General features: G+C 35.7%; 1 protein-coding gene across 2 annotated transcripts in view; it reads left to right on the top strand.

Annotated features, from left to right (window-relative positions):
• Positions 1-26,263, top strand: part of CFAP20DC (CFAP20 domain containing) — a 90,625-nt gene that overhangs the window by 52,826 nt on the left and 11,536 nt on the right. The window contains exons 13-15 of one of the 2 annotated variants that reach the window (XM_069812002.1): positions 1,655-2,059; positions 9,981-10,184; positions 16,555-16,616. In XM_069812002.1, the coding sequence (XP_069668103.1) occupies positions 1,655-2,059; positions 9,981-10,184; positions 16,555-16,616 (671 nt within the window). The remainder of the gene's footprint in view (positions 1-1,654; positions 2,060-9,980; positions 10,185-16,554; positions 16,617-26,263) is intronic. The other variant, XM_069812004.1, reaches the window with a different exon arrangement.

Here is a 26,263-nt window from a genome sequence, read left to right on the forward strand (position 1 = left end):
TTTTAAGCGTAACAGGCAAGTTCCTCAGCGAAGCCTTCAATGAAGAAACTGAGAATTTTTCTCTCCTTATGCGATTCAAAGAGTGAAGAAATAAGATTAAATAAGATAATGTATCCTTACAAAGGCTGATAGATAATTTCACTCTGATACCTCAGTATTAAAGCTTGGTGTACAAAGGGACTATATCCCATCTGCTCCTAGTAGGTGGCCCTCTAGAGTCATTGGAACGATCTTCTTAAAATTACAGCCCAGCAAGAGCAATCAGTTTTATGTATCCAGAACTGCCCATCTCCATGTTCTTTCAAGGAATACAGTACATCAGTGGAAGTGCTCATTCCTGAGTAAAATTGTTCTCATCTTCAGTTTACATATGCTGCACTATAGTTAATCAAGCAAACTTTATTGATGTTTCTGGCACTATTTCATTATTTTAATATGTGTGACTGAAAAGATATGGAAAGGTGTGAGGGATTTAAGCTTCTGATAAATCAACATTATCCATTTATCTCTGATATGTGGGGAAAAAAAATAGAGTGTTTTCTCTAGTAATCTTCCATCTTAAGTTAACCTAATTTAGTATGGGTTTCCAGCACAGATTTTAAGATAATTTTGGACAAATAAAAGTCTATGAAAAAGAGGGAAATACAGATTTGTCTTTCAAGGAAACACAAAGTGAGGGAATCAAACTATAAACTTCCAAAATGTGTATCATTAATAAAATTGAGGGATTATTTTTCCTGAATGTGCATTTCATTCCATGTAATCCAGTCCTAGACTTACTGAAGTCAGTAACAAATTGGATTGCTTTCATTTGCAGTAGGACTGCATCTTGTCTATGAGACGCATACTGAAGATGATATTTCAGTGTCTTATTGAATCTTGTAATATATACTGCCTTACATCTAGTGTGGTAGCATATGGCAGAGGACCAGCATGATGAGATGAAGATGAAGACTCTCTCACACTTTCTTTCTTAAGAATAAGAACATTGAAGCTAACACTAGATGTGTTTCCCTATTGTTTTTCTTTCCATGTGTTCAGACTTCCTGTTTGTTGTTGAGATGGGATCATACACTTGATTCATGGAATATTTTGCAGAGATGTTGTTAGAAGCATGAATATAAGGTTAACAAACTAACCTAAAAAATTCTTAAATGATATTCAAATGGTACTGAATATTGCCAGAGGTGAGCAAAGTAGTTTCAGCAGGAGTTAGTCCTTCTAGGTTGAAGTTGCAGATGCAATGTAAAAATATGGAACATTAATAATTCAGTGGAAAGACATCATTATCATGGACTTTTTGCTTGCTTTTGGTTTAGAGTTGTATTAAATTTTATTGAAATTATGATTATCATGTAACACACAGGTTTGGGAGGTTACCAGCATTCTAAATTTGGGCGGACGTTTTGAATAGTGTAATCTTGTCTCCCTCTCCTCCTCTTTCTACTTTGTACTTTTCACTGCTCGAGATGTAAGAATATGTTTATGCTATACTCATTGTAGTTGCCAGGAAGAGCAGCTGGTTTTCAGAATCCTTGCAAATTTAGAATTAGGCAGCAGAGATTAAAGAGCCATTTTGAAATGTTAAGGTTATGTAAAACTGTATTGTGTGATGATGAGAGGGAATCGCTCTTGCTTTGTTTCCTAAATTTAGGATGACAACAGTGAATTCATCCAGGATACTGAGAACCTTGAGATCAGCCACAGCAGGCAAGGAACATCTGATTCAGCAATTTTTAAAGAGATCCCAGTAAAGAGTATGTCATGGAGAAATGCATGCTGGAAGAACAAGAGACAGAGCAAACATAACCTCAAAGACACCATCTTATCAAAACCACAGAGTTCCACTGTGAGAAAACCAGATTCTGTTAGCTCTCAGGGAAGCTTAAAGCCTACCCTTTCTCTTTCTCCAACTGCAAGTAAAACTGAATTCTTTAAAGTAATTCCAAATGGATCTGAAAGATATGAAGGAGTTTCCGGTCAGTTAAAAAGATCTGTCAGTAAAAAGTCTCTCAAGAAAATCTCCAGAGAAAATTCATGCCTGACAACACAGACTTGCGTAAGTGATTTTTACTTTGATACTGAATTATTAGATTGTCTAGAGAAGCTATATTAGATAGACCCATTTGCACAAAGTGAGAAATAATACGTCTTTCATCCAGATGTATTCTGGTTTCATCATAACAGTATTTACTGAGCTCGGTCTGTTGAAAGTTGATTTTGTAGTATTTGGTGGCACACAAAACAGTACTCCAAATAAAACAGAAATCACAGAGGTTTATAGGTAAAAAGAGGTGTCATTGAGCAACTCACATTTTGGAAATACGTGAGTTAGTAGTTTTGGTCTTAAAGATTACAAAAGAAAATTTACAGACTTTTGAATTGGTATATTAAAGAGTGACCATAGAAAGAGCATTAATCTAGGTACTTCATAATCTCTCTGCAACAGCCCTGAAAAATAATAAATTATGTGATTGAGGGCCAACAGTAAGGCTGTGTCATAGGCTAAATTGCCAGGCTACTAAAGGAATTGTTACATTCACTGAAGTGTTGATTTATTCCTAGTTTTTTCTTCCTGGAGTCTCCTTATGGAAACATGCAGTGATTCGAAGAACAAGTTTGTCTGAAGTTCATTATGTTCTTAAATATTTCCTAATAGCTAAGTCTTGCCTTTTCAGCTTATAATGATGTGCTTTGAACTGTGCTTTGAATCAGGAACTGGAGCTTAAGAGTCAAGTGTATTCTGTAAATCACAAATCACTATGTTAGTGTTCCATGTTTTTGGATAGAATTCTTTTGGGCTTAGAATTACTGCAGATCCATATCTCTTAATGTGTGACCTCTTGTCTAAATTTGTTATGAGTAGATTAGATTTATTCCTGAGCATCTGAGAGCAGAACAGGCCAAACTTCTTCCTCAGGCTTCAGAGATCTTTATTCAGACGTCAGCTAATACCCTATGAGACCAAAGACTTACATAGCCAGCATCTTCTGTCCAGCAGCGGTCAGTCATAGATAGCTAGGGAAAAAAGACAGGGCAAGGACAGAGCAAGCATCCAGCAATACCTCGCCAGCATGCCCTGCAGGCTTCCTTCCAGCAGTCCATAACTTAGCAATTTCTTCAGTGAAAGGTGTTATCTTCGTGGTAAATAACTGGTGATAGAATTTTTTTCCACAGATTTGTGTAGTTGCTTTTTGTACCTGTATGGCCTTTGCCTTGTGACAGTGAATTTCAGAGTTTAACTGCTATTTGTGGGAAAAAATATTTATCTCTTTTGTTTGTTTGTTTTGAATGCACAGTCTCATTCCTGGTGCTTTCTCATTCTTGTGTTTGTTATAAAAAACAGTGGGTAAAATTTTTTTTGTAATTATTATTCCTACCTGTACCACTTACTATTTGATGGCTGTATATCATATTCCCCCACAATTCTCTCTTCTACAGGTCAAGGAGTTTTATGGTATGTAGTCCCAAGATTGCTGTTTTGTCAATTTTTTTGTCATTTTTACCCAGGGATGTTGAATCTAACTACTGCGTGATCATAAATGTAAGAGTGGTTTTTGGACAGTAGTATCTTGAACTAAGTATTGCACACTGCTGGGGACCAAAAGAGTAGACACTTCTCTTTTTTTGTGGCTTTGGAAAACTTTCTTTGGAAAACTTTGCCTACAGTAATGTCTTGCAACATGACATACCTTGTTTGCATGAAGGAAATGGCCGTCTTCCGTCATTATTCTGTTTTCTGTCCTTGTAGCTTGTCTCATCTGCTATAGGATACTGCAGTCACCATTCCAGTCAGGGGGATGTGCTGTCATTCTGCTATGGGAATTTTAGTCTGTAGCGATTCTGTTTCTTGTTGATACGGTTAATTTTAGTTATCTGATTTGACAGCATCTGTGAAAGGGGAAGCAGGAGCGACTACTTCCATGGGGCAAGGCTGCTACTGCTCGGGCAGGGTCATTGTTCTGAACGGTTCTACCTATCTGCTTTTAGCTGCTATGGCTGCTGAGGATGGACCACGCTGCAGCTAATGGTGGATATAGAAATCTGGGCGTTGGGCTAGAAAGAGCAATCCAAACTGGGCATCACATTAAACAACAGTGTCTAGGAAAGCATATGTTCAGGTTTTCTGTGTATCTATGGTAGGGAAATGCACATACTGCCATGCCACTGGTGCTTCAGTGTTTTTTGGGAAACAAGTGTCTTTTAGTACTGGTGTAGGGGTTGGGGTTTATGTATCTCATAATCCTGTGAGATAGTCTCTCTGAGTGTTCTAGAAATCTCTTCCTGTATTCTGCAAGTAGGTTATTGGGTTGTGTAAAGGCCTTGCACTTTTCCTGATAAAAACAGAACATCCTTTTCCATGAAGGGTGTGGAGACTGGTTTCCTTTGGGAAGGAAGCACATTAGGGGGAAGCAAGGGGAATGAAATATAATAATGCAGCTGAAAATCAGAAGCAGTGCTGAGACCTTATGGTGATGAAAAATACCAGTGGCTGCTGATCTTGGACAATAAAAAGAAAAAAAATATTTCAAAAACAGAGAAAATCCTACCAATGGCAGCATATGTTTTATGTATTTATTATCTGGAAAAGATATTAGAATTGCCCCTATTGATGTAGAAAATGTGGAAGAATGCAATGTATGTGGTCTTTTGTATTTGGGAAGAAGTGAGATAATGTTTCTGTAATTTTTAGTGATAGGAAAACCCCAGTTGATACTGATAATCTGATTCTCTGTTTCTTAGCTGTGCTAATATCCATGTATCTGTCTGTAAGGGTATAATAAAATTTGTTTACATTTTATGTTCCCTTTCCCTCCTGGTTTTATATATAGGAATTTATTTTTTCTAGTTTCCAGTAACTATTCACATTTTTGTAATTAAATGTATTCCTCCCTTGTTTCCTGATCCTTTTCAGTTTTGGAAAATTGTTCCACTTAAAATTCAACTATGTTTATTACTAATCATAACTGTAATCTATTTGTCCATAACAAATGAAATATGTTGATTGCTTTCCTAAAAGATGTTATCAGTGGTTAATGCGGTGATCAACTTTGTCCTGTAGAATGTAACTAAATATAGACTGCCTAGGTGGACTGCAATTAAGTTTTTGAAGCGTTAGGTATATTTTACAATTGTTTTGTGATATTTTATTTTAAAAGATGAAGGAGAAGAGCTGTCATTTTTCCTTTGCTTGATAAAATGCTGATTACTAAATTAGATGATAGCGTTATTAGCACACTGCACTTGTAGCTGTAAATGTATTGCACATGTAATTTGTTGTTTGTAAGTATGTTTTTGCAAGGACAAAGCCTGTTATCAATGTATAGAAACTCAGGAGTTACAGACTTTGTTTTATTGCTACAAAATATAAGATGAAAGTATTTGGCAGATTTAGCAGATTAGCAAGTAATAAAATTTTCCCATCCAGAAGCCTTTCCTTGGAGTTCTTTGATACTTCTTTTTGTACTGTGCCATGTTCAAATTTGAAGCCAGATTTGAGTGCCACTGACTGCCTTTTAAACAGTGGTTGTTTATCTTAGAAGGTATGTTCACCTAGCACTTATATAGAATAAAGTCAAATATATATTTTTTTAATTAATTACATTTCCAATAATTTTAAAATTAGTATAAAAAGCTATTTGAATGAGGCCTTTTTCTGACCACATACGTATGTAAAGGTTTTTTTGTATCTGCTGGAGCAGTTTTGCAGGAAGAAACTAGTATTCTAGGTCCCCACAAGTTTCAAGAAAAGAAGTGGTGACATGTAATATTGTTAAATACAGTGAGACAACACTGGAGGTTTTTTGTTGGCTGTGGGCATGCAATTATTTTATTTCTCTTTTGAAACACTGTTCATTGTTTTAAGAATTATGTATGAAAGGATAGTTTTGTATGAAAGGGTGTTAGAGTGAGAGTTTACAGAGAAGTAGCGTCTTCTAATCTGCTCATATGGAGGACTGGTAAAGAAAAAAAATGCTTAACCAACTCTTCCTGCAATCGATTTGCTTAACTACTTAATACGCTTTAAGGACCTGGTTGCTTGCAATGTTTTATTCATGTTTTAATAGAGTTCTCTATTATTAAGTTCAAATATTTTTAATTAAGAAAGAAGCACAGCCCTCTGGGTAATATTGCAAGCATGTAGATAGCTGGTAATTAAAGTTTTCTGCACGTATAACTACATTCAAACAATTCTGAATAAATCATTGGAACCTAGAAGAATGTAAATGTCATTATATATGAAAAAGATCCTTTAAGCAACAGGTTTTGTCAATCTAGCAAAAGTTTTAAGAGCTTAATAAAAATACTTTCTCGTAAGAGGAGGATATGCAAAAAGACAAGCTTTTAATTACTAAATGAAATATTTAGACACATTTACGAATATTTCAAAATTACTTCTTACATCAAAAGTTTCTCCTAAATTACAAAGTGAGCTTAATTTCAAATTCAGTTTTCAAATTCTCTCTTTGAAAATTGGCTAAGACAATGTAAAATTTATAAAGAAGCTTTTTTGTAGTAGTCATCTGAAGCTACAGAATAAATAGTCCAAACTACTTCTCCTTTATAACCTCTTTATTAACACTGAAAATTGTCATGACATCTATTCTCCTTTCTGAGTATAGTATTTCGAGAGTGAGACCATTACAAGAAAAGAAAACAGAATGACATTTGAAATAAGCGGGGGGGGGGGGGAACAAATGTTTTGAATTGTTTTGTAAAAATTCAAAAAATCTATGCATCTTTCTTCATAGATGTAAAGGAAAAGACAAGCAGGTTTGGGCAATGTTTTGCCTTTATTAAAAAGAGAATGAGAAAAATGTTCTTTCAATGCTTAGTGCTTTTATTGTGCATAGCACTAGTTCATGCTGTCATTTTAATGACTGCATGCCAATTGCTTCTTACGTGAGGTAAGAAAGATAAGCTGAAGCTTCTCTTACAGTAATCAAATAAATGCAGAAAGCTTCAATATAGAAAATTAACAGGAAATCAGCATCTTCAGTAAGATCAATAAAAGTTATAGCAGCTGTAGATCTGGTAGAATACTAATACATCAGAGCAAAGCAGACTTTCCAGACGTAACATAGCAAGCTTCGTATGAAATGGACAAATAACTAATAGTAACTGAGCTAATAACATACGTTCAGTAAGGGTCTAGAGAAAACATCACATTATTTTAGGATTAAAAATGGCAGTAATAATCACACTATTCAGGATGAAGCTTGGGGCTCAAAAGCCAGAGCTAAAAAAGGGGTGGCAGCTGTGCTAACAGCTTCTGTCATCTTCTTATACCTTGTACAAAATGGCAGACTACATTTATCTGTGCCAAAAAGTAGCCTCTGAGTGCTTGAGGTGATTCCACAGGAAAAATCTTTGCAAAGGCATTTGACTTAAGAATTTGAGATACATAGTAAAACATAAAAAATGTTTGCAATAGGCTTTAGAATTAATTGTCTTTTTACAAAGATTTGCAGACTTGCATATGCAGCTATTTCCATGTGAGTGCCCTTCAGTCATAAATCCTGTTTTATGTGATATATTTACCTGCTGATTGTCAGCTTGCAGGCACATTTCCCATCAAAGGTGGTTTACTTTGTTATTTCAGTGCTAATTTTCTTTTTGACCAGTTATTTGCAAGAGATGGCTTTAAGTGAAATCTAATATCATGGTAGTCAGAATGAAACATCAAAAATATATGACAGAGTTGCTACTCTCAAAAACTTAATGTTAGGCAGCAACCTTATTGAATGATACTTAATTTCTTAACTAGAATTAAAATGGGAAGTATTATTTTACATAATATTGAGATAATAACTGTTGATTTCTTTTATGGCACCTGTGAGTAAATAAAAATATGCTGCATATCTTTATTCTAAAACTATTTTAGCCAATAAAATATTCTAGAGCTTGAGGTGAAATCGAGGTTCTGTTCATTGCATGATGCCATTACATGTATTATTAAAAAGAAAGAGTTTCTCCATCTGTCATTGATCCAGAATTCCCGTCCAGTGTGCATTGTATTGCACATCCTATACTTGGAGTTCAGCACTGTGAATTAATCTATGAGCGTATCCCCAGTTAAACTTCTGGAGGGGAAATAAGTAATGTAGTATCCTTCATTATCTGGCTTTGCTCTGATCCCAAGGACAAAAAAAGCTGGCAGGAAAGGGGATCAGACAGATAATAACGCTTTTCTGACTCCTAGAAAATACAGTTTTATTAAGGTATATGGAACTCCCTAAAACAGGAGAAAGTACTGTGTCACTGAAAATAACTTCCTTTTTCAGCAGTGTTGTCATATAATCTTTCTCATGAAAGTGAGCACTTTGCATGTGAAGTACTAAGCAATATACATGAATATCTAGGATATATACATATCTTTTTGCATGATTTCCTAATAATAAGGAAATCAATGTCCAATGTATAGTGTCTTTTGTGGGCTGTTTACATCATACCTTTGTGGAGCTGAATAACTGAACATATATAATATTTTATTAATCGCTTGCATATATTCATGAATGTTTTTAAAAGCAAACGTCGTGTTTGTGTGGTATCATAACCTGAAGGTATTGAACATTGCTGTACTATTTCTGTTACTAAGATAAAGCTGCAGTTCAAGTTTTCCTGTGTCTTGGGTGTGACCAGTTTATGATTATAATTCACAGAGAAGACTTAGATATGCATCTTGTATACATAGGAATAAAGCAGAGGAGGTTGTAGTAATAATTCCAGCATGTAATATTTCAGTGTGTCTTCTGGTGGTAAGGTGACTTTTATACCCCCAGAAGACACGCTGAAACATTACACACTGGATTTCATAGCAGGAAAAGCTAGCAATGTTCATATCACTAGTACTGCTGACTTGCATGTGTTCTTGAGGTCTTCAGTTACCCTGTATCTCCACACAGCACCCTGTGCCTACCACACCTCCTCACAGACTGTGAGATTGCCCCTTCTGCCAGGAATATGATAAACTCCTGGTCTAAAAGCCCCATTCTCTTCACTAGAATCAAAGCACTGTCCCTCTTTGGGATACTGTTACGTAGTGTCTTGCAACCCACTGGCCATATTCCAGTGATCTAAATCCTCTGAAGTCCTCGTCACTACTTGGATTCACTTTTCAAGCAGAAATACTTTGTAATTCCATTCAGAACCAAAACTAGAGGCCTCAAGTATTAGAGCTGTTCCTTTGTGAAACAGCAATCTATGTGGACCCTTTAAAAAAGGGGAAGTTTTTCTTAAAGGAGTCCTTTAAACAAAGGTGATGCCACAGCAGGTTGGGTGAACTTAAACAACCTTATCATGAGGTTTTGTGTGAGGCATTAAGTATGAACTGCAAAATAGTTAATACATGTTTTTAGCTTTTGGCCTGTGGATCAAGTTTGCTATAACAATTAGAGTTACATTAACAATTCAACCAGTGAGTATAAAGAAAAATGAAAATACAGTGATGTTTATTTTAAAACGTATACACTAGCAAGTTACCAAAATAACTTTTAAAATTTAGTGCTGACATGTAGCTTTCCAGAGAAATTTTATGCTGTGCTTGACAAATAACTAAATGTTATGTTGATGGTGTTTATGATACTATGATAACTGTGTGATTGAGTTTATTTCAAGATTTGTATTTAATGCTTAATTTTAGCTGCTGGATTTTTGAGCTTCTGAACACCTGCTTTTATCTTCTGTTTTTAATTGCAGTGGAACAGCAACTTCACCAAACACCCTGGATCCAAGCTGAAGTCCATAACAGTGTTTGTGGTGTTCTTCCTTCCTGTAATTATGTGTAAATATGCTTGATCTTCATAGCTGAACAGAAATCTGTTAACTAATCTTTTCTAGTAAACATTGTTTCTCTTTTAGTATTGTAGCTTCTTGAAGATTCCACAAGAGCTTCTCCAAGGTATCTGTTTCACTCATATATTCTGTTCCATGATTGGAATTGTTGTCTATATTGTTGACTTTCCCATTTTATTTCGTAGGAGTATGACTGGAAAAACTATCAGTCAGATAGACTGAGTTCATCTGAACTACAGATGCTGGCTAGCATGAAGAGACAACAAAATGAAGAATTACAGGATACTGGGATCTCACATGGGCTGAGCGCATCACAGATAGACAACTGCAACGTTAGCATGAGTACAAGCAGTGATGATACAGCAACCTGGAACTCTGGTTTCCCACCAGTAAGTCTAAACCCACAGTATTTTCTCTGTATAGTTTCTATCAATTCTGAGACTCAGGGGTCTTGAATATTAACATTTCTTTGAGTAGATTTGAAATTTAAGTTATCATTACCAAACGTTTTTAGAATTTATCAAGTAAAACACGCAACCAAAACACATGCACTTCCAGCAGGTTCTGTAGTACCACCATGGACAAAGAGCAAATCTATTATATATTCTTTCCTAGAATTCTGAAGAATCATGTAGGCTGTACAGCTTGCCACAGTAGTGGCTGACAATGTGCAGGTGTGTGATATAGAACTTAAAAATAGTTCCAAAATGAATGAAACCCAGATATACCAGTCAGCAACTGCATTACAGTGTGAGTAATGGAAAATAATTGCTTCTTACAATGATAAAGTCTCATTACTGAAAAGCTAACTGTTTAAAGGACTGAAGCAGGAGAACAGCGGCAAAAAGCTGCAGTAGTTCTGAGCACTTAGTATGTGATCCTTCTTTTTTTTACACCTTGTATCATTACTTGTCCTGGTACAAAGTGGTACAAAATCACGCACAGCTGCACTGTGTGACAGGGTACTGTTATAAGAAGCAGAGGAGTGTTTGTTACAGTCCACGGAAGAGTATTGAATGTGTGAAATCACAGAATAACATTTCAGCAACTATATAAAGGTACTTGCAGGAGCTGCTGTAAAACTAGATAACCCCATACTCCACTTATATCTCAGCAACATAGTTCTTATTTTATTATAGGTGAAACAATAATAAACAATGAATGTGGCTTAAGTAAAGCACACAACACAACTCTCAGAGGCAGATCCAACGTTAGAAGAGTAAACACTGCTGTGTTGCCCCAATATAAACTATTGTAGAGTAAATCCTCTAAAATTTTAGGTGAAGATTACCTTCAGGCATCTATAGGGCCCAAGTAGAGACCTGTAGTACCAGTCTTCCATAGTGAATGCTCAACACAGCACTGGAACTTTGTGGTACGCTGGTAAATGAAGGTTTCAAATTAGAAGAGATGTATCAATAAGTGGGTAATTGTATGAATAAGAACTTGGTTTACAGAGTAATATTTTGCAGGATATCAAAGAAATATTAGTTAGTTTTAACTATTTGAGATACATCATTACACATTTAGTTGATTTCATCATATCTCCAATGCATTTTCTCAGTACTCACTAAATAGACTCAAACGTGGTGTAAATCTGCAAGACTGGATAAATGGAGCTCAAACAAAGAGAACAGCCATCTCATTAATTTAGAAAGCAAACCTAATCTTTCTCATATAAGGACTAATCGCTTAGTCCCTTGCAACAACAAAGACTTCAGCTTCCATGGTCTTCCCTACCCATATACCTCTGCCTTTATGCAAAGTGACTCTCTGTACCAGTACAATATCAGTTAGTCTACAGTATCTATTGATTCACCTCAAATTTTCCTTTCTGAGATAGCTGCCACAGCACCAGCTATTCATAGATGTGGTATAAGTTTCTGGAGTGTGGACTTCTGTGTTTAACACTGCTTGAGGTAATTGTGTTCCAATATTTGGAAAAATGCAGAGTATTCATGTGAGAGTGATAATTCATTTTCTAGACCTTTAGTGTCTAAGAAGGTTATAAACAACATTTATTAGGGAAGGTGATTATTTAATGACCCCAAGTTGTTTTAGCACAGAAGCTTTTAAAAGAGTAGTTGGGGGCATTTTTAGTATGCTGGTGTTAAATTTTAGCATATTTTGATATGCATTTCAGAAGACTTTGAGAGTAGTGATGCCAGTATTGTTAAAGTTAAGTTAATGTAGGCCGGTTAGTCCAATCTCATTGTCAAAATAATGAAAAATCTGGTGTGGGATTCAGTTAAGAGCTTTAAAGGTTGTAATATGGTTAATGATAGTCAAGATTGTTTTACAGAAAATATGTCCCGTTCAAAAAATCTAATTTTATTGCTAAAGTTACAATTGATAAGGAAACTGCTTAGATGCAACATGCTAAGACCATTGTACATAATTGTTTAAAAATGAGCAGCATACAATATTGATAAAGCATACCTTGAATGAATTTGGTACTGGGCAACTGACAAATATCAAAAGCAGTCAGCAGGGAATTATCTGTGAGTAGAGTATATTCAGAGGGACCTACTTCATGATTCATTCAGTTCTATATATGATGATGTTCAGTGGTTTTTGTTGGTGATCTATGGTTTAATAGCCTCTGATATACATATCCTGAGTTGATCTCATTCTTCCCTCTTATGTTCAAATCTATAAGTCTGTCAGATAATTTCATATAGATGTTTCCAGTGAATCCCCGCACATAGCATTCACATGTGCAGTAAATGTGTTACTGCATGCATAGGTAGTCTACATAACTGAGAGATCAAAATAAAGCCTAGTTGGAGTGATTAGAACACGTTTAAAGGTTGCTCCTCCTAGATTTCAGTCTTCTGTCATGCATGGTCTTGCTTTAAGACCTAAAATCATAGAATCATAGAATAATTTGGGTTGGAAGGGACCTTTAAAGGTCATCTAGTCCACCCCCCTTGCAGTGAGCAGGGACATCTTCAAGTAGATCAGGTTGCTCAGAGCCCCGTCCAACCTGACCTTGAATGTGTCCAGGGATGGGGCATCTACCACCTCTCTGGGCAACCTGTTGCAGTGTTTCACCACCCTCATTGTAAAAAATTTTCTTCCTTATATCTAGTCTAAATCTACCCTCTTTTAGTTTAAAACCATTACCCCTTGTCCTATCACAACAGACCCTGCTAAGTTTGTCCCCATCTTTCTTACAGGCCCCCTTAAAGTACTGAAAGGCTGCAGTGAGGTCTCCCTGCAGCCTTCTTTTCTCCAGGCTGAACAACCCCAACTCTCTCAGTCTTTCTTCATATGAGAGGTGCTCCATCCCTCTGATCATTTTTGTGGCTCTCTTCTGGACCCAATCCAACAGGTCCATGTCTTCCCTGTGCTGAGGACTCCAGAGCTGGACGCAGTATTCCAGGTAGGGCCAGAGCGGAGCAGAGGGACAGAATCACCTCCCTCGACTTGCTGGCCACGCTTCTTTTGATGCAGCCCAGTATATGGTTGGCTTTCTGGGCTGTGAGTGCACATTACCACCTCACATCCAGCTTTTCATCCACCAGTACCCCCGAGTCCTTCTCCGCAGGGCTGCTCTCAATGCCTTCATCCCCCAGCCTGAGTAATGTCATTGTTTTTTCAGCATCCAGTTTTTATCAAGAAGTGTTCCTTATGTATATATCTATTCCTTACATATATTATGTAAAAAATATTAGTAGAATAAGAGCAAATTTGGTTTTATATCACTGATCTTTAGTACCACCATCATTTGAGTTGAGTCAAGACAATTTGCCAAATGATCAATCTTTCCAAAATCAGATGTACAAACTGCAGAAAAGTTTATATGTATCTGTAGCCATCTTCCAGTTGCATAGGCAAATTATTTTAGCAGTGCACTATATAGAAAAGAAATAGAAATAATCCTCACATTGTAGTTTGAGAAATTAAGAACAGCTTGAAATTCTTGTCATGATTAAACTTTCATGCTTACATGTGTTTCCACGTTGTATCTTTCTGATTATTTAAATCGCTAGTATCTATTGCTTTCTCTTATGTTCTTCAAAGATAAGTAAGGAGTATTTTTATTCCAAATTTTCGTTCATTTTATACATTTTTGTCCTTTAGTGGAAACTATGGCAACAGCACCACCAGAAGGCAGCTTTTTGTGTATATTTCATTTTGAAATACCTATGATGTTTTGCAAGGCAGGGCAGGATATAATTATGTTAGATAGTGAACTTACGTATCAATGTAATATTTTATATATAAAACACATTTTCAGTGAGTTTATTTTTTTCATTACTTGCCATTGTTAGTCTGATTTCCAGATTCATTGAAAATTTTCATGTTACTGACTGTAATGAATCTAAGAAACCCTTCTGAATGTAAAGGCACATAGATCAATCATATTACTAAGTTGCAGTTAGAACAGATGTCCTTAAACCACTATAGAACAGATATACTAAAACTGTATTTTTATGATAGTTTACCAAGAACTGAATATATGCTGTCAGTAGAAATCGTTGAAATCTAAGTTGTTTAGCAGCTGCTGTAAACTATGACAGCCAAAAAGGAATAAAATAGCTTTGAATATTATACATTACCCAGCATAGCTATCAGTTATAAATATGAAAAACTTCTATTTTAAAATGGATTTACTTCGAAGGAGAATTGTAAACCCTTGTAAAATGTGTGTGGGGCACAGTTCCAAATGAATAATATGTGTATGCAGAACTAAGTATTTTGAAAGACTTCATTTGACCGTGTCTTACCTGAATGATTTCTTAAATCTTAAGGTCTATGAAATTCCATATTAGCTTTGCAACAATATGAAAGACACAGTTGTATATATTGCAGAGTATAATGTGAAGTTTATACCCACACATACGCACATTATCCAAGAAAAATTGCAACGGTTACAAAATATTTCTGCTTAAATGCCTTGCTTTATTCTAGGGATCCAGTAAGACCTTCCTGCCCTGTCAGGGAATTGGCCCATTCAGCTTCTTGGATAGCTGTTACCACACTTCAGACACCACTTCCTATATAACACTGACATTCTGGAGACAGATCATATATAAGAGCTTTCAGGATATCTTATTGCATATGGTCTCTGATTCTCAGTCAGAAATGCAAAGGAGAAGGAAGATTCTCCTGGATTGCTCACTGATACAGCCTAGAAGCTTGTAGCAGTATAATGCTCTATTAGCAGACTCCAAAACATGCTCACCACTAAGACCTGTCTTTCGAGTAAGGAGTACTCACAGAGAAGAAAGATTATTTGTTCCCCAAGCAACTTCCTAAATATAAATTCAGTCACATAAGCCTTGATCTGCAAAATATTTGAAAGAGTACTTCCAGATACATACCTAAATTGTGGAAGGTTTTCTGGCCTCATTTGTGATGTTTCAGAAAAGAAAGCCACTTAACACAAAAATGGTCTGGCAGAACTGAAGTCTGACGGACAAGAGGAGTGATATTTAAACCCAGAATTATTCCGAGAGCTCAGTTTGACAACCCCTGGAGGGATCTGTTCACATCAAGTCAAATTGCAAAACTGAGGCAGACTATTCTTTACTATGAAATGAGACTAAAAATTATTTAGACAGATATTCTGGTTCCATAGACTGACTAATTCACTTTCTGTCTCATCCTCAGTCTTCCACTAGCCATCATTTGGGAATTGTACTATCCACCACCAGCCAGTGACTCATATTTGGCAGTAATTAGGATGTCATTCATCCTGAACATATATTTTACAACATCCCTCCCTACTTCCTGAAACCATGAGAACATACTCATTTTTGTATTGATTTCTGTAAAAAAAGCAATCGCTTTCATAATGCTTAGTATTTATTTTTAGCATTTCATGTACTAAATTGTACAAGTATTTTTAATGAATGCTTGTATTTTCACTTCTATTGCATTTGCTTCTGTGATTTGTTTAGAACTGCTTTTATGGTGCGTGGTAATGGCAGGGGGGTCTCTTCTGGAAGCACTACATATATACTGAGAGAAAATGTATTTCTGAATTTTAGAATTCTTGAATTTTTATACCAGTTTATGAATATTGATCTTTCTTGGAAATAACTGATTTTAATGCCATAAACGAAATGTAGTTTGAAACCTTTGGGGCACATTCTTACAATGGGTAGGTAAGATTTGAAGGCTGTGGAAAATGATCATCTTTTGTATGAATATTCATACAGTCCACCATTAGCTATTCATGAACGGCTTAATCCAGGTTTCAAATTGGCAGTGCCATAGAGAATCATATGTGCTTCAGCAAACTTTGTTTAGGACTGCTAAGATTACTGTTAATGGTTCTTCTGAGGAGAGAGGAACCATGCCTGCCAGCCCTATTAGCTCTGGCTCAGTGTTGTCTAGTCTTAAGAGTGGTTGTTTCTGCACAGGTCCTACTAAGAGTTCCCGCACCATGCTTCCTATACACGTACAGTCCAGACTTTTCTATCAGACAAGACTTTGCCACCCTTCCTTCTCTGAAGTGTCCTGACTCTGTCCTAACACTCTCACGGGCAGTAGAGAGATGACCATGTGGCTGACTCTTTAATTCATATGTATTTCCACCCAGACCAGAATCATCTGTTAAGTTGTACTTTTGCACAGTTAGGATCTGAATATCCATTTAAATTTCACAGGTAAGAAAAAAGACTGTAAAGTTCTAATATCAGAAGCTGCAAATGTGTATGCTCATAAAAGATCTCTTACACACTTCTGAACATTCTGAAAGAATATTTGCAAATTTATTTTCTCACTATTATTTTTTGTTTTCCATAGCCCGTCAGTCAGGAGCATCACTATCAGAAAGAAATGAGCCCACTTTCTCATTCCAACCCACGGTAAGATTCCATTTATAGCCCAGGCAGTAAGGATTCAGTTAGAGTGTTCTGAATATTAAATGTGACATTCTTTGATTTAATCTTAAATCTGTTTTCAATTGCAACCTCCTCTCAGAGGGCTTTACTATTACTCGTTTTAGTCATTGTCTGCACTATGTCTGCATTGCCCTGGAACACTGAACTGAATTCTGCATGTTTTGGATGTACCACTGTGTATTTAAAGTAACTAACATAGGCCTTGCTCCTACATCTGCTTTGATGCGTGATTCAGCAAATCTTCCTCATATGACATACATACCCTCTCACCTATTTCTTTCTCCCTCTCTCCCTCTCTGCCTTGAAAGCTTAGAAGTAGAATTCTGTATGTGACTGTAGGTGTCAGGGAATCTATTTGTTACAAAAGATTTTAATGTTACTTATTTAGACAGTTTTTTCAATAGATAGCCTAGTCAGGAGAGGGTGTTACAACACTGTGGGATAGTTCAAAGGGATCCTGTCTACAACATATTTTGGTTGTCAAGGATTTTGCTTGATCTGTTTTGTTTGGAATCAGCAACAAAATCCCTGTGACTTTAATATAAGGTGAGATGAAAACAAGGGGAGAGGGTGGCTAGAGAGAAATAATCAAACTGAGACAATCAAAATTAATTGTCCAGTTTCAGAACTGCCTTGTACCTGTGAAACCCTAACATCACTTTGTCAATTTTTTAACAGCCTGAACAAGAGGTGTACTTATTTGAAAAAGCAGTCCTATTTCACTTTCACTTGGTGTCAGTGTGGATTTTGCTTGTCCAAGTTTTAACTGGACAACGCACATGTGTTGGGAAGGATAGGGGGAGAGGACATTTCAGATACAACTTCCTTATCTTTTATCAACAGTCTGAAATGTTTTATGATAGCACACTGCCAGTCAGTTGTGCAGGATAATATGCATTTCTCCTGATAATCACACAGATGTTTTCAGTCACTTGTCTCACTTGCCATCCACATTTTTATGGATTTAAAATCTTCTTGTTAGATTTTATGAAGTGAACACTATGAAACTTGCTGTGCAAGTTCACCCAGATGCATCAGTTATTGCAACATGGAGCCATATGTTTCCTAGCGTACACAATATATTACTGGAGTTAAAGTGCAGTCCTGGATTCCTGTTCCCTTATGTTGGTCTAGAAAACCTCACTGCCTTAGGTGCTGCTTATCAAAGGAACTATCTCTATCCTTATGGATTGTTACAATGGATGAAGTGGACGGAGACACTTGACAATAGTCCACAGAGTAAGATATCAGGTACCTTGTGACTGACACTTTGGACTCTTTATTCCAGAATTGCTTTCATAATTCCGATGGCATTAGAATTGCCTATATTTTAGTGCAAGCTACATTGTTTGTCTTCTTTTTGCCCATACATTGGTTGAGTCAGGTTTTATTAAGTTATTTTTATGCATGTGCTAAAGCAATTTGGTACTCGGTACATTTTATATACTGAAAAACAGAATAAACACCATTATCTGTAAAAATAAAGCATTTCATCATATCAAGTTAATATGATCAACAATGAAAAGTTGTATTTCCATATAATAAAATTTAAAATAAAATAGTATAAATTATGACTTAGTTCTTATGCTATTTTAATCCAGTACACACAGTAGACTTCAATTTCTCTAGAAATCATTTTTGAGAAATGCAGGCAAAGTATTTGTAAAATACCTGACTTGCAAGTGCCTCATAAATTCAGTAGCCCTTGTGAACTGCCAGAAAAGCATTATTAGGCTGTAAATACAGAAGATGACAAAATTATGAGGTCAGTTTGCATCATGATATAAAAACTGGCAATGATGTGACTTGAATACCATTATTCACATTACCTTTCATTTATAATGGAAACTCTCTAATGTTTTTCACAGAGGGTGTGTACCTAAATGAGAGGGAGATATAATTAATGGTAATTCTGTAACTTAGTTCCTAAACAGTTTTTAAAGCCAGTTTTAACAAGTAAGTGTGAGCAACTGGAAAATGTCTTAAGTCTTTGTAAGCCTACTGTAGCTATGTAGGGGAACACACAGAATATTTGAAAAATTGATATATCCTATGTAGATGAGCGGGTACAAATGCCATGGCATGGAGACAGTTACATGATGCACTTACTGAAACAACAAATAGTTTGTTGTAAAGAGTGATAGAGAATTTGACAGGTCTCAAGTAACTTGAGAAAAGTGATAGTAGTGATATTTTCTGGGAAATGAAAAGAGAGCAATGTGGAAGCTATTGTCCAGTAAATGTAGCTTCTGTCCATAATAAGATAAAAGAACAAGCCAGGAAAGAAAGTACCTGTGAAGATAATGGAAATGCAGTCAATAAAAAGACCCAGCGAGACTTATTTTCCATTGGTTCCACTGGGTAAAGGTCATAAGTCTGCCAAGAATATTGCTACTGCAATACAAATCACCTCCACATCATGCTGCTTTGCAAGGTGTAGAACCAGTTAATGAAAGGAGACAGGCTGACTGCAGAGGTTACAGAGCCAGATGAGCAAGATGATGTTCAGTGTTTCAAGCCTTAGCTATGCACTTCCCCCTGACTGATGTACTGTATGGCCCTAGCTGAACTTCAGAATTGCTCTCTTCTCTCCCAATAGGAAGCTGTAACTATCTTCTTCCAGTATAGGGACTGGAAATTGCTATGTACCTGGCATCTACTTAGTAAGCATTTGTCCTCCAAAATATTTGTGTGTCATAGAAGGTTTGGAAGTTTCATTAAAGGAAATGCTAAAAGTAAGTAAATATTCTAGAGGAATTTAAGCTACACTGAACTGCAAAATGTAGAGCTGCTCTCTGAAAAAGATCACTTGAGCCTAATTTTATAAATAGATTTTCTGAACTTCTACAGATGCTCTTGAGAAAATTTATTTCTGATAAAAGCTGATTTTTCTGTCTTTGAGAGGGGTTTTTTGTAAGTTGAGACCTAGCGTTATAAGCATTGCCTCACTAGATCCTCTCTTGACATCCTACTCAACTCTTCCCAAGCTACCAAATAAAATTTCTTCCTCTGAAGTTCCAACAGCTGTTCCCCAGAAACCGCACTAAAGTAGGACACAAATACTTAAGCATTTCACTGGGTATCCTTTCACAAGAAGTATATTTTACTTAAGTAATTTTATATAAAATGTGCACAGCCAAATTTTCAGTTAGGTTTTACCCAGACATTTAACTCTACATGTTAAAAAAAAATGTATTCTCATAGTGAATTGTGGGCACAGATATTGGGTGACAGTAAATGTCTGCTTGATTTGGACTATAGCCAAGAACATAAGATCTGCACATAAAACACAGGCATCATTTTACGAGAAAGTCTATTGATCAGTGGTCTCAAACTAAAAAATGAGTGATCAAGCTGTTTTTCATTCACAAATGAAAATAATTGTTAAACTGAAGTGTAATTTGTTGTCCCTATTAGTGGCTGGCAGGTGTCATATGTTAACAGCTCTAAATTCAACAACCTTCCCAAACAATTCTATATATGTGGGGCTGACAGCTTTTCCAAGGCTGGTTGGAACCTGCAGGAGTTAATTAGTATATCAGTCAATGAAAATTATCTTTTCAAGTATTGTCTGTGCGTCTGCTGTGGGCTTGGTCAGGGTTACCTGCACAGAATTAGCAGGAATAAATAGAACTCTACTCCCTTGTTAGCTCCACCTCTGTCTCCGCTGCTGGAAGCTCATGCTTGCCAGGCTGGTATGTGAAAGTGTGTGTATGCATCAGTATATAGTGTAGCCTACCCATTCATCCCTATGTGTTGGAGTTTGCCCCACCTGATGGATGATCATGACCCAATGTGGGGACAGGAGGGGAGTCTTAAACCTCCTTGCTGATCCCGAGAGTCCATCTGTAGCTGATGATGTAGACTGTCAGTCCCCAAATTCCACCAAGAATCTGAAGAAGCAATGAGATATCATTTTGTCAGGCTCTCATCTACCGTTTCCAGTGTCTTGTTCTTCTCCATGAGCCTCTGACCTGCATCCATGGAAGTTATTATCTCCATAGGTTTTGCTGTGAAAAATGAGTGTTACAGTTGCTCTGAAGTGGTAGGATTCAGGACCATCCTCAAGCCAGTCCAGTAGCTAACTTGTAAAATAAGCTAGATTCATCTGCTCTGTACATGCAAGTCAGTTGATTCTTCAATGGGATATTTTGTGTTTCAATTAGATTCTGTCCGTGGGTTTGCTGTGAATAAAAAAGAAACCTCTTAAAACTAAGGAGCATACAAGGTCCCTAAAATTTTAAGGAAAAACCAATGATATTGCAAAGTGTTTACTAAAATTGCTAAATGGAAGTATGATGCAATTCAGGCCAGCATTTTGTCTAGATTTATGTTTTATCTATAAAAGGTGTCACCACTGTACTGTGGTTTAAGTCCTTTGTAGCTTTGCCACTTGTGGATGTAATATAAAGTTCCTTGTATCTGTAATTGGCTGATAAGGGCCCACAGTCTTTGACAAATGATTAATAGTCACTGACCTCACTTCACATGGGCTTGGTATGGGCTGACTAAAGCAAGCTGTCTTGTCATTGTAACCTACATGTGTTACATTAGCCTGATCAGGATGTCATCATTCTTCTTTCCTCTACAATCAAAAAAAAAACCCCAAAACCCAAAAAACAAACCACCCCCTCTCCCCTCCAAAAAAAACCCCAAAACTGACCCCAAAAGAGCTAATAACATTTTCTTCCCTTTTTTGGTAAAGCTATCTCTCCAATTATGATAAATGTTACAGATTTGAGATTTATCATCACAAAAGAAATGTTTCATTGATGTGGAGAGATTAATGTGTTTGAGGAGGACAATAACTATAAACTTTTCAGAAGAAGTTGTAGGTTTTACCTTAAGGAAAAAAAAAAAAACATATCCTTAATTACTACTTTATCAATGTCATTTTCTTATTTTTGTAATGATATGCATGCACAGTAGTTCAGATAATGAATCATGAAATGGATAAACACATTCCTTTAACTAAATACATTTTTAACTTATTTTCAAACTTGATTATTGGTAGAATTCTGGTTTATTAGTTAAATATAATGAACACCTTTTTCTATGCATAACTCTGACCACTCTTGATTTTAGGAAGTAAATTATTTCTTGCACTTTCTTTAAAAGTTTCTGCTAGAGGAGTCTTTTTTTAGAACCTGCTGTTGCCATGAATGTTGCCATTATCATGGCACCTGAAATTTGCATAATATATCAGTGATTCCAGCACAAAAACACATCCACTGCAAACTCTCAAGTATTAAAAGTATGTTCAGCTTTGAGACTACCATTTAAGTACTCTCATTCTTCCCAGATGAAAACTAAACATTCCAATAGCTGATGCATGTGTTGTTGTATCATTGAGAGATTCAGTAAGATTAAACTCACCTACAAAATGGTGCAGTAAAAGGATTGTAGCTGTAACATTTATTTGCTGTACAGCAGAATTTCTCCAACATGCATGCTGTGAAATTCAGACACAAAAGGTCTTTGTCTCCCATATTTCCAAGTAAAGGTTTAAATAGCAGAATAACTTAAGCACACTTAAAGATTGAGTTTTGCAAACAAAGAAGCATATTTATTTTTATGATTCATTACAAGATCAAAGCCATACAACTCCATTACTTATGCAAAACAGACAATATTACATTATGAAGTATTATAAAATTACACAACAGTTGTCAAAATAAGTGAACAAGAACAATGTATCACAAAATGTACTTTCGTTTTTCATTGTACTTGTGCACTTACTTTACTCATCCACAAAATAGAGTAATTTGCAATAGGTCTCCCAGTCGTTAATCTGAATTAGCGAAATTCTGCTGCATTTGTCAGGCTATAATATGCATGAAAAAGAACATGACAAAAGAAGCAAATGGCACAGGAAACATCTAATTGAAAAGGTTAAACTTTTTAATCATGATGGTAAAAAGCCTAGCTGCAAAAGGGTTGTTGAGAACCAAGTGGCTAACACGTAAAAGCTTGTTAAAATAATCCAAAAATGGCTTTCCCTTGTATGGGAATCTGAGAACATGAAAACGTGGCAACGTATACACTAAGGGTTTGAATATAAAACATGGCAAATGCTTTCAAACATGCTGTTGCATCTATGTTAATACAAGGTCGTTTATCTTTTTTGTTTTGTTTTGTTTTTTGTAGCTTCAGGACTTACCAAGAAGACTTTTTTATTGGTTCCACCCTTTTTCTGAATATTCCTGGGCCATGCATACAGAGTTTTCTGACCATACTTATATGTAGAGATGGAGGTTAGGCCGTAAAAGATTTTACATACCTCTAAGATCTCTGAGATTGAAAGAAAGAGATAGGCGTTATCTTGTAACAAGTCTGGGATTCCTTGTTCAAAGCATGTTGCAATGTCTCCTTCAGTACCCAGTTGAACTGTTGCTATGGCCCTTCGCCTGTGTGTCTTCTTCCAGGGGATCTCCAGTGTTTGTGGATGACAAGACACTTCAGTCCAGCCACAAGCCAGCATCTAAGGTCTGAGTCCAACTTCTGACAACTCCTAGAGCCTTGGGATTTTGGGGTAGTTCACAGGGCAGGCAAGCTTCCAAATAGGTTTGTACCAGTTGTATTTTTCCCTTTTCTGGAGAGAAAAAACTTCCTACCACTAACCAGCCCCCCATCTATGAAAATATATATTTATTCCTCCATTCTCCTTCTGAACTGGAAGCTTATTTAAATACAAGGAAATCAGGCTCCTTGACTGACATCCCATACGCATACAACATTTTCTTACAGAGCAAAACTGTCTGGGTTTCCAAGGACACAAATGTCCACCTCTCCCTTCCCTGCTATTCCAGTGTCATTTCTGCAGGAGTGTTGATTTTGATTCCTTTATGGTATTTTACATTTTTTATCTTTTTTATCTCTTTTTATATTTTTATAGTTACATTTTTTATATTTTTTTTATAGTTACATTTTTTATATTTTTTTATAGTTACATTTTTTATATTTTACATTGACAAAACTTGATGTTTTTGAAGAATTAAACTGAGGTTGCATACTTCTCACTTTGTGGTGATGATCAAGTTTCCGACTTCATGCTGTACCATTCATTGCATGAATATACTAAAAGGTCATAGTTTTCTTGCATACTTTTTTTTTTTACTTTTCTGAAAAAGAAAGGTAGTTTTTACAGACTAGGAATATTCAACAGCATCACTTTTAACAAGTTTGATAATACTAAAGTTAGTGCTCTGTTGAGTCATGTCTCTCCATTGATTTTTAAAAGCCCACTGGCTCTGTGTCATTCATTAAAAATTAATGGGATGCAGTCTACATCCAAAATGCACAGAACAGTGAGATGCTGTTGGTGGCTGACTGGGGGGAAAAGGAATTACTTTAACTGCAGCAAGACTCATTATGTACTAGATTCAGGTGTTTCCTGAACTGGTGGAATATTAAAATATAATTTTTTAAAATGAATGGTTTATTTAATTGTTAAAAATACATAAAAAAGGAAGCACCCCTACCTAATGGACACTTCACAAAATGTGGAAATCCATTTGATTCACTGATCAATGAGTATCTGATGTAGTTATTAGAATTTACTTGGTTAAGATTATAATAACATGAAGGAATTTTAACACACCTTTGCAAATTCATTACTTCCAATGTATACAGCTGATCTTCTGATAAATGAATCAAAAATAGCAAAGAAAGGGCTAGTATTTTACTTAAATTAGGTGACAAAACACTGGCTTTCTCTACTAGTGTCATTTATATCACTAGTAAATATCAAGAATATAATCTAGCCAGCAACCTAGCATGGTGATGAACTAGAGGTTTAGTCTTTAAGTAATTTCCAATGTTACTGTCATTTAACAGAAGCTATGATAGAAGTTTCATGTATTTAACTATAAAACATTGACCAAATAGCATAATATATTAATCACTAAGCTGTTAAACCTCCAAATTCAGGTCATTCATATTTTTAGACTGATGTACAAAACTATGTTTTTAATAACCTGCACAAATTTATCATTTGACCTTTGATAATGAAAGAAAAATAGGATAGCATTAACAGGTCAAATTTTCAGCTAATACCATTCAGCACAATTATACTGTACGCACTTGTAATAGCACCTTACGCTATCTAAATACCTAGTTTAATAAGTAGACTTCACATCTCCTTTATTATCCTTGAATCCGATCTAGCACCCATAAGCCAGTTAATTTACGGATTTAAGACTTTAAGAGCAGATTCAAGTCTTCCACACACAGTTGCACTTGTACTTTTTATGATCTTTTTTTTAGTTACTAATTCATCGAAAAATAAATAATTTTGTTTTTAAGGAGGTGTCTCTGCCCCCATTAGAAGTGTGGTATCTGGGAGGCTGGACTTGCTGGAGTGGTTTGGAGGAAGGAAAAAGGCATTCTGGAAAAGGAAAAAGAAAGTTCCAGTAAGGCATACAGTAAATGAAGATATTATGTATTAGGGATGGAATGAATCTGTCACTTTGACGGATTGTGAGGCAAAGAACATATTAACAGATTACTCATAGTCAGAATGCAGCTCACTGTGAAAAATGTGCAGGAAATGATAAGTGTTGGTTTGTGCTGATTTAATGATATTTTGAAACTACAGTAACAATCCAGGAGAAGAATAATACCACGTAGCTCATGGCTTGCATTTTTTTAATCATCAATGTATTGCCAGATTGCCCTTACATACTTTTTAAAATAGAGCTTTCAATTCATGCAAAGTCATATGGACATGTATATTTATGTTATTTTTCAAGATTTTTGTTAAAATTTGCATTCAAAAATCCGTGATTTGTATCTATAAATATACTCCATATTCTTTTGGTAGTATATCTTCTTATTATTCTTTATACTCACTTAGTTTTCCATTTTAAAGATACTGTTTTTCCCACCTGAGGCTGAGTAGCACTGAACAGTTATTGATGTATAAATTAACATTTAATGTTTCTTGGTTTATGGCATATTTGTGTAAAAACTTGAAGAATGTTCAAAATCTGAAGTTTTTTAAAGCATTTTAGATGCAATAATGGACAACTTAAGGCTCAGATAACTTCACAATTATTACAGACATATGTAGTGGCAGGACCTGAAATTTTATTTCAACATTTTTTTCAAATATTATGATTGCATTTTGTACATAAGACAAACAAATCTTATTATTAATAGCCTACATAAGTCCTTGCTTCACTACTGAAACTACTATTGAAGGGTTTATTTCTATGGAAATACTTCTATTAAGAAAAAAACACCTTCCATTATGCATACGTCTTTAATATATTACAAAGCAGAACCCAAATAGGTGTGCATAGGTAATCAGATTTAAGTTAATGAAGTTAAACATATGCCTGAAGTTCAGCAGATGTGTAAATAATTGAAAATTCAGATCTTCTAACCTAGTGGAGCCTAACAAGTAATGCATGCTCCAAAAAGATGTAGCAGGGAATAGGTGAGGAGTCTTACAAAGCTAGGTGACTTTTTATTGATTTATCTAAGAACTGAGTTAGTCTCTAACAACGTTTCTTAAATATATATAATTAAAAACCCAAACAAGTGATAAAAATAGGTCTTTACTTTAGCTGAATTGAATATTTAGTCTATACTGAACCATACTTTTGATA

The sequence above is a fragment of the Haliaeetus albicilla genome, chromosome 24 (assembly GCF_947461875.1).
Source record: "Haliaeetus albicilla chromosome 24, bHalAlb1.1, whole genome shotgun sequence".
Classification (NCBI taxonomy): Eukaryota; Metazoa; Chordata; class Aves; order Accipitriformes; family Accipitridae; genus Haliaeetus; species Haliaeetus albicilla.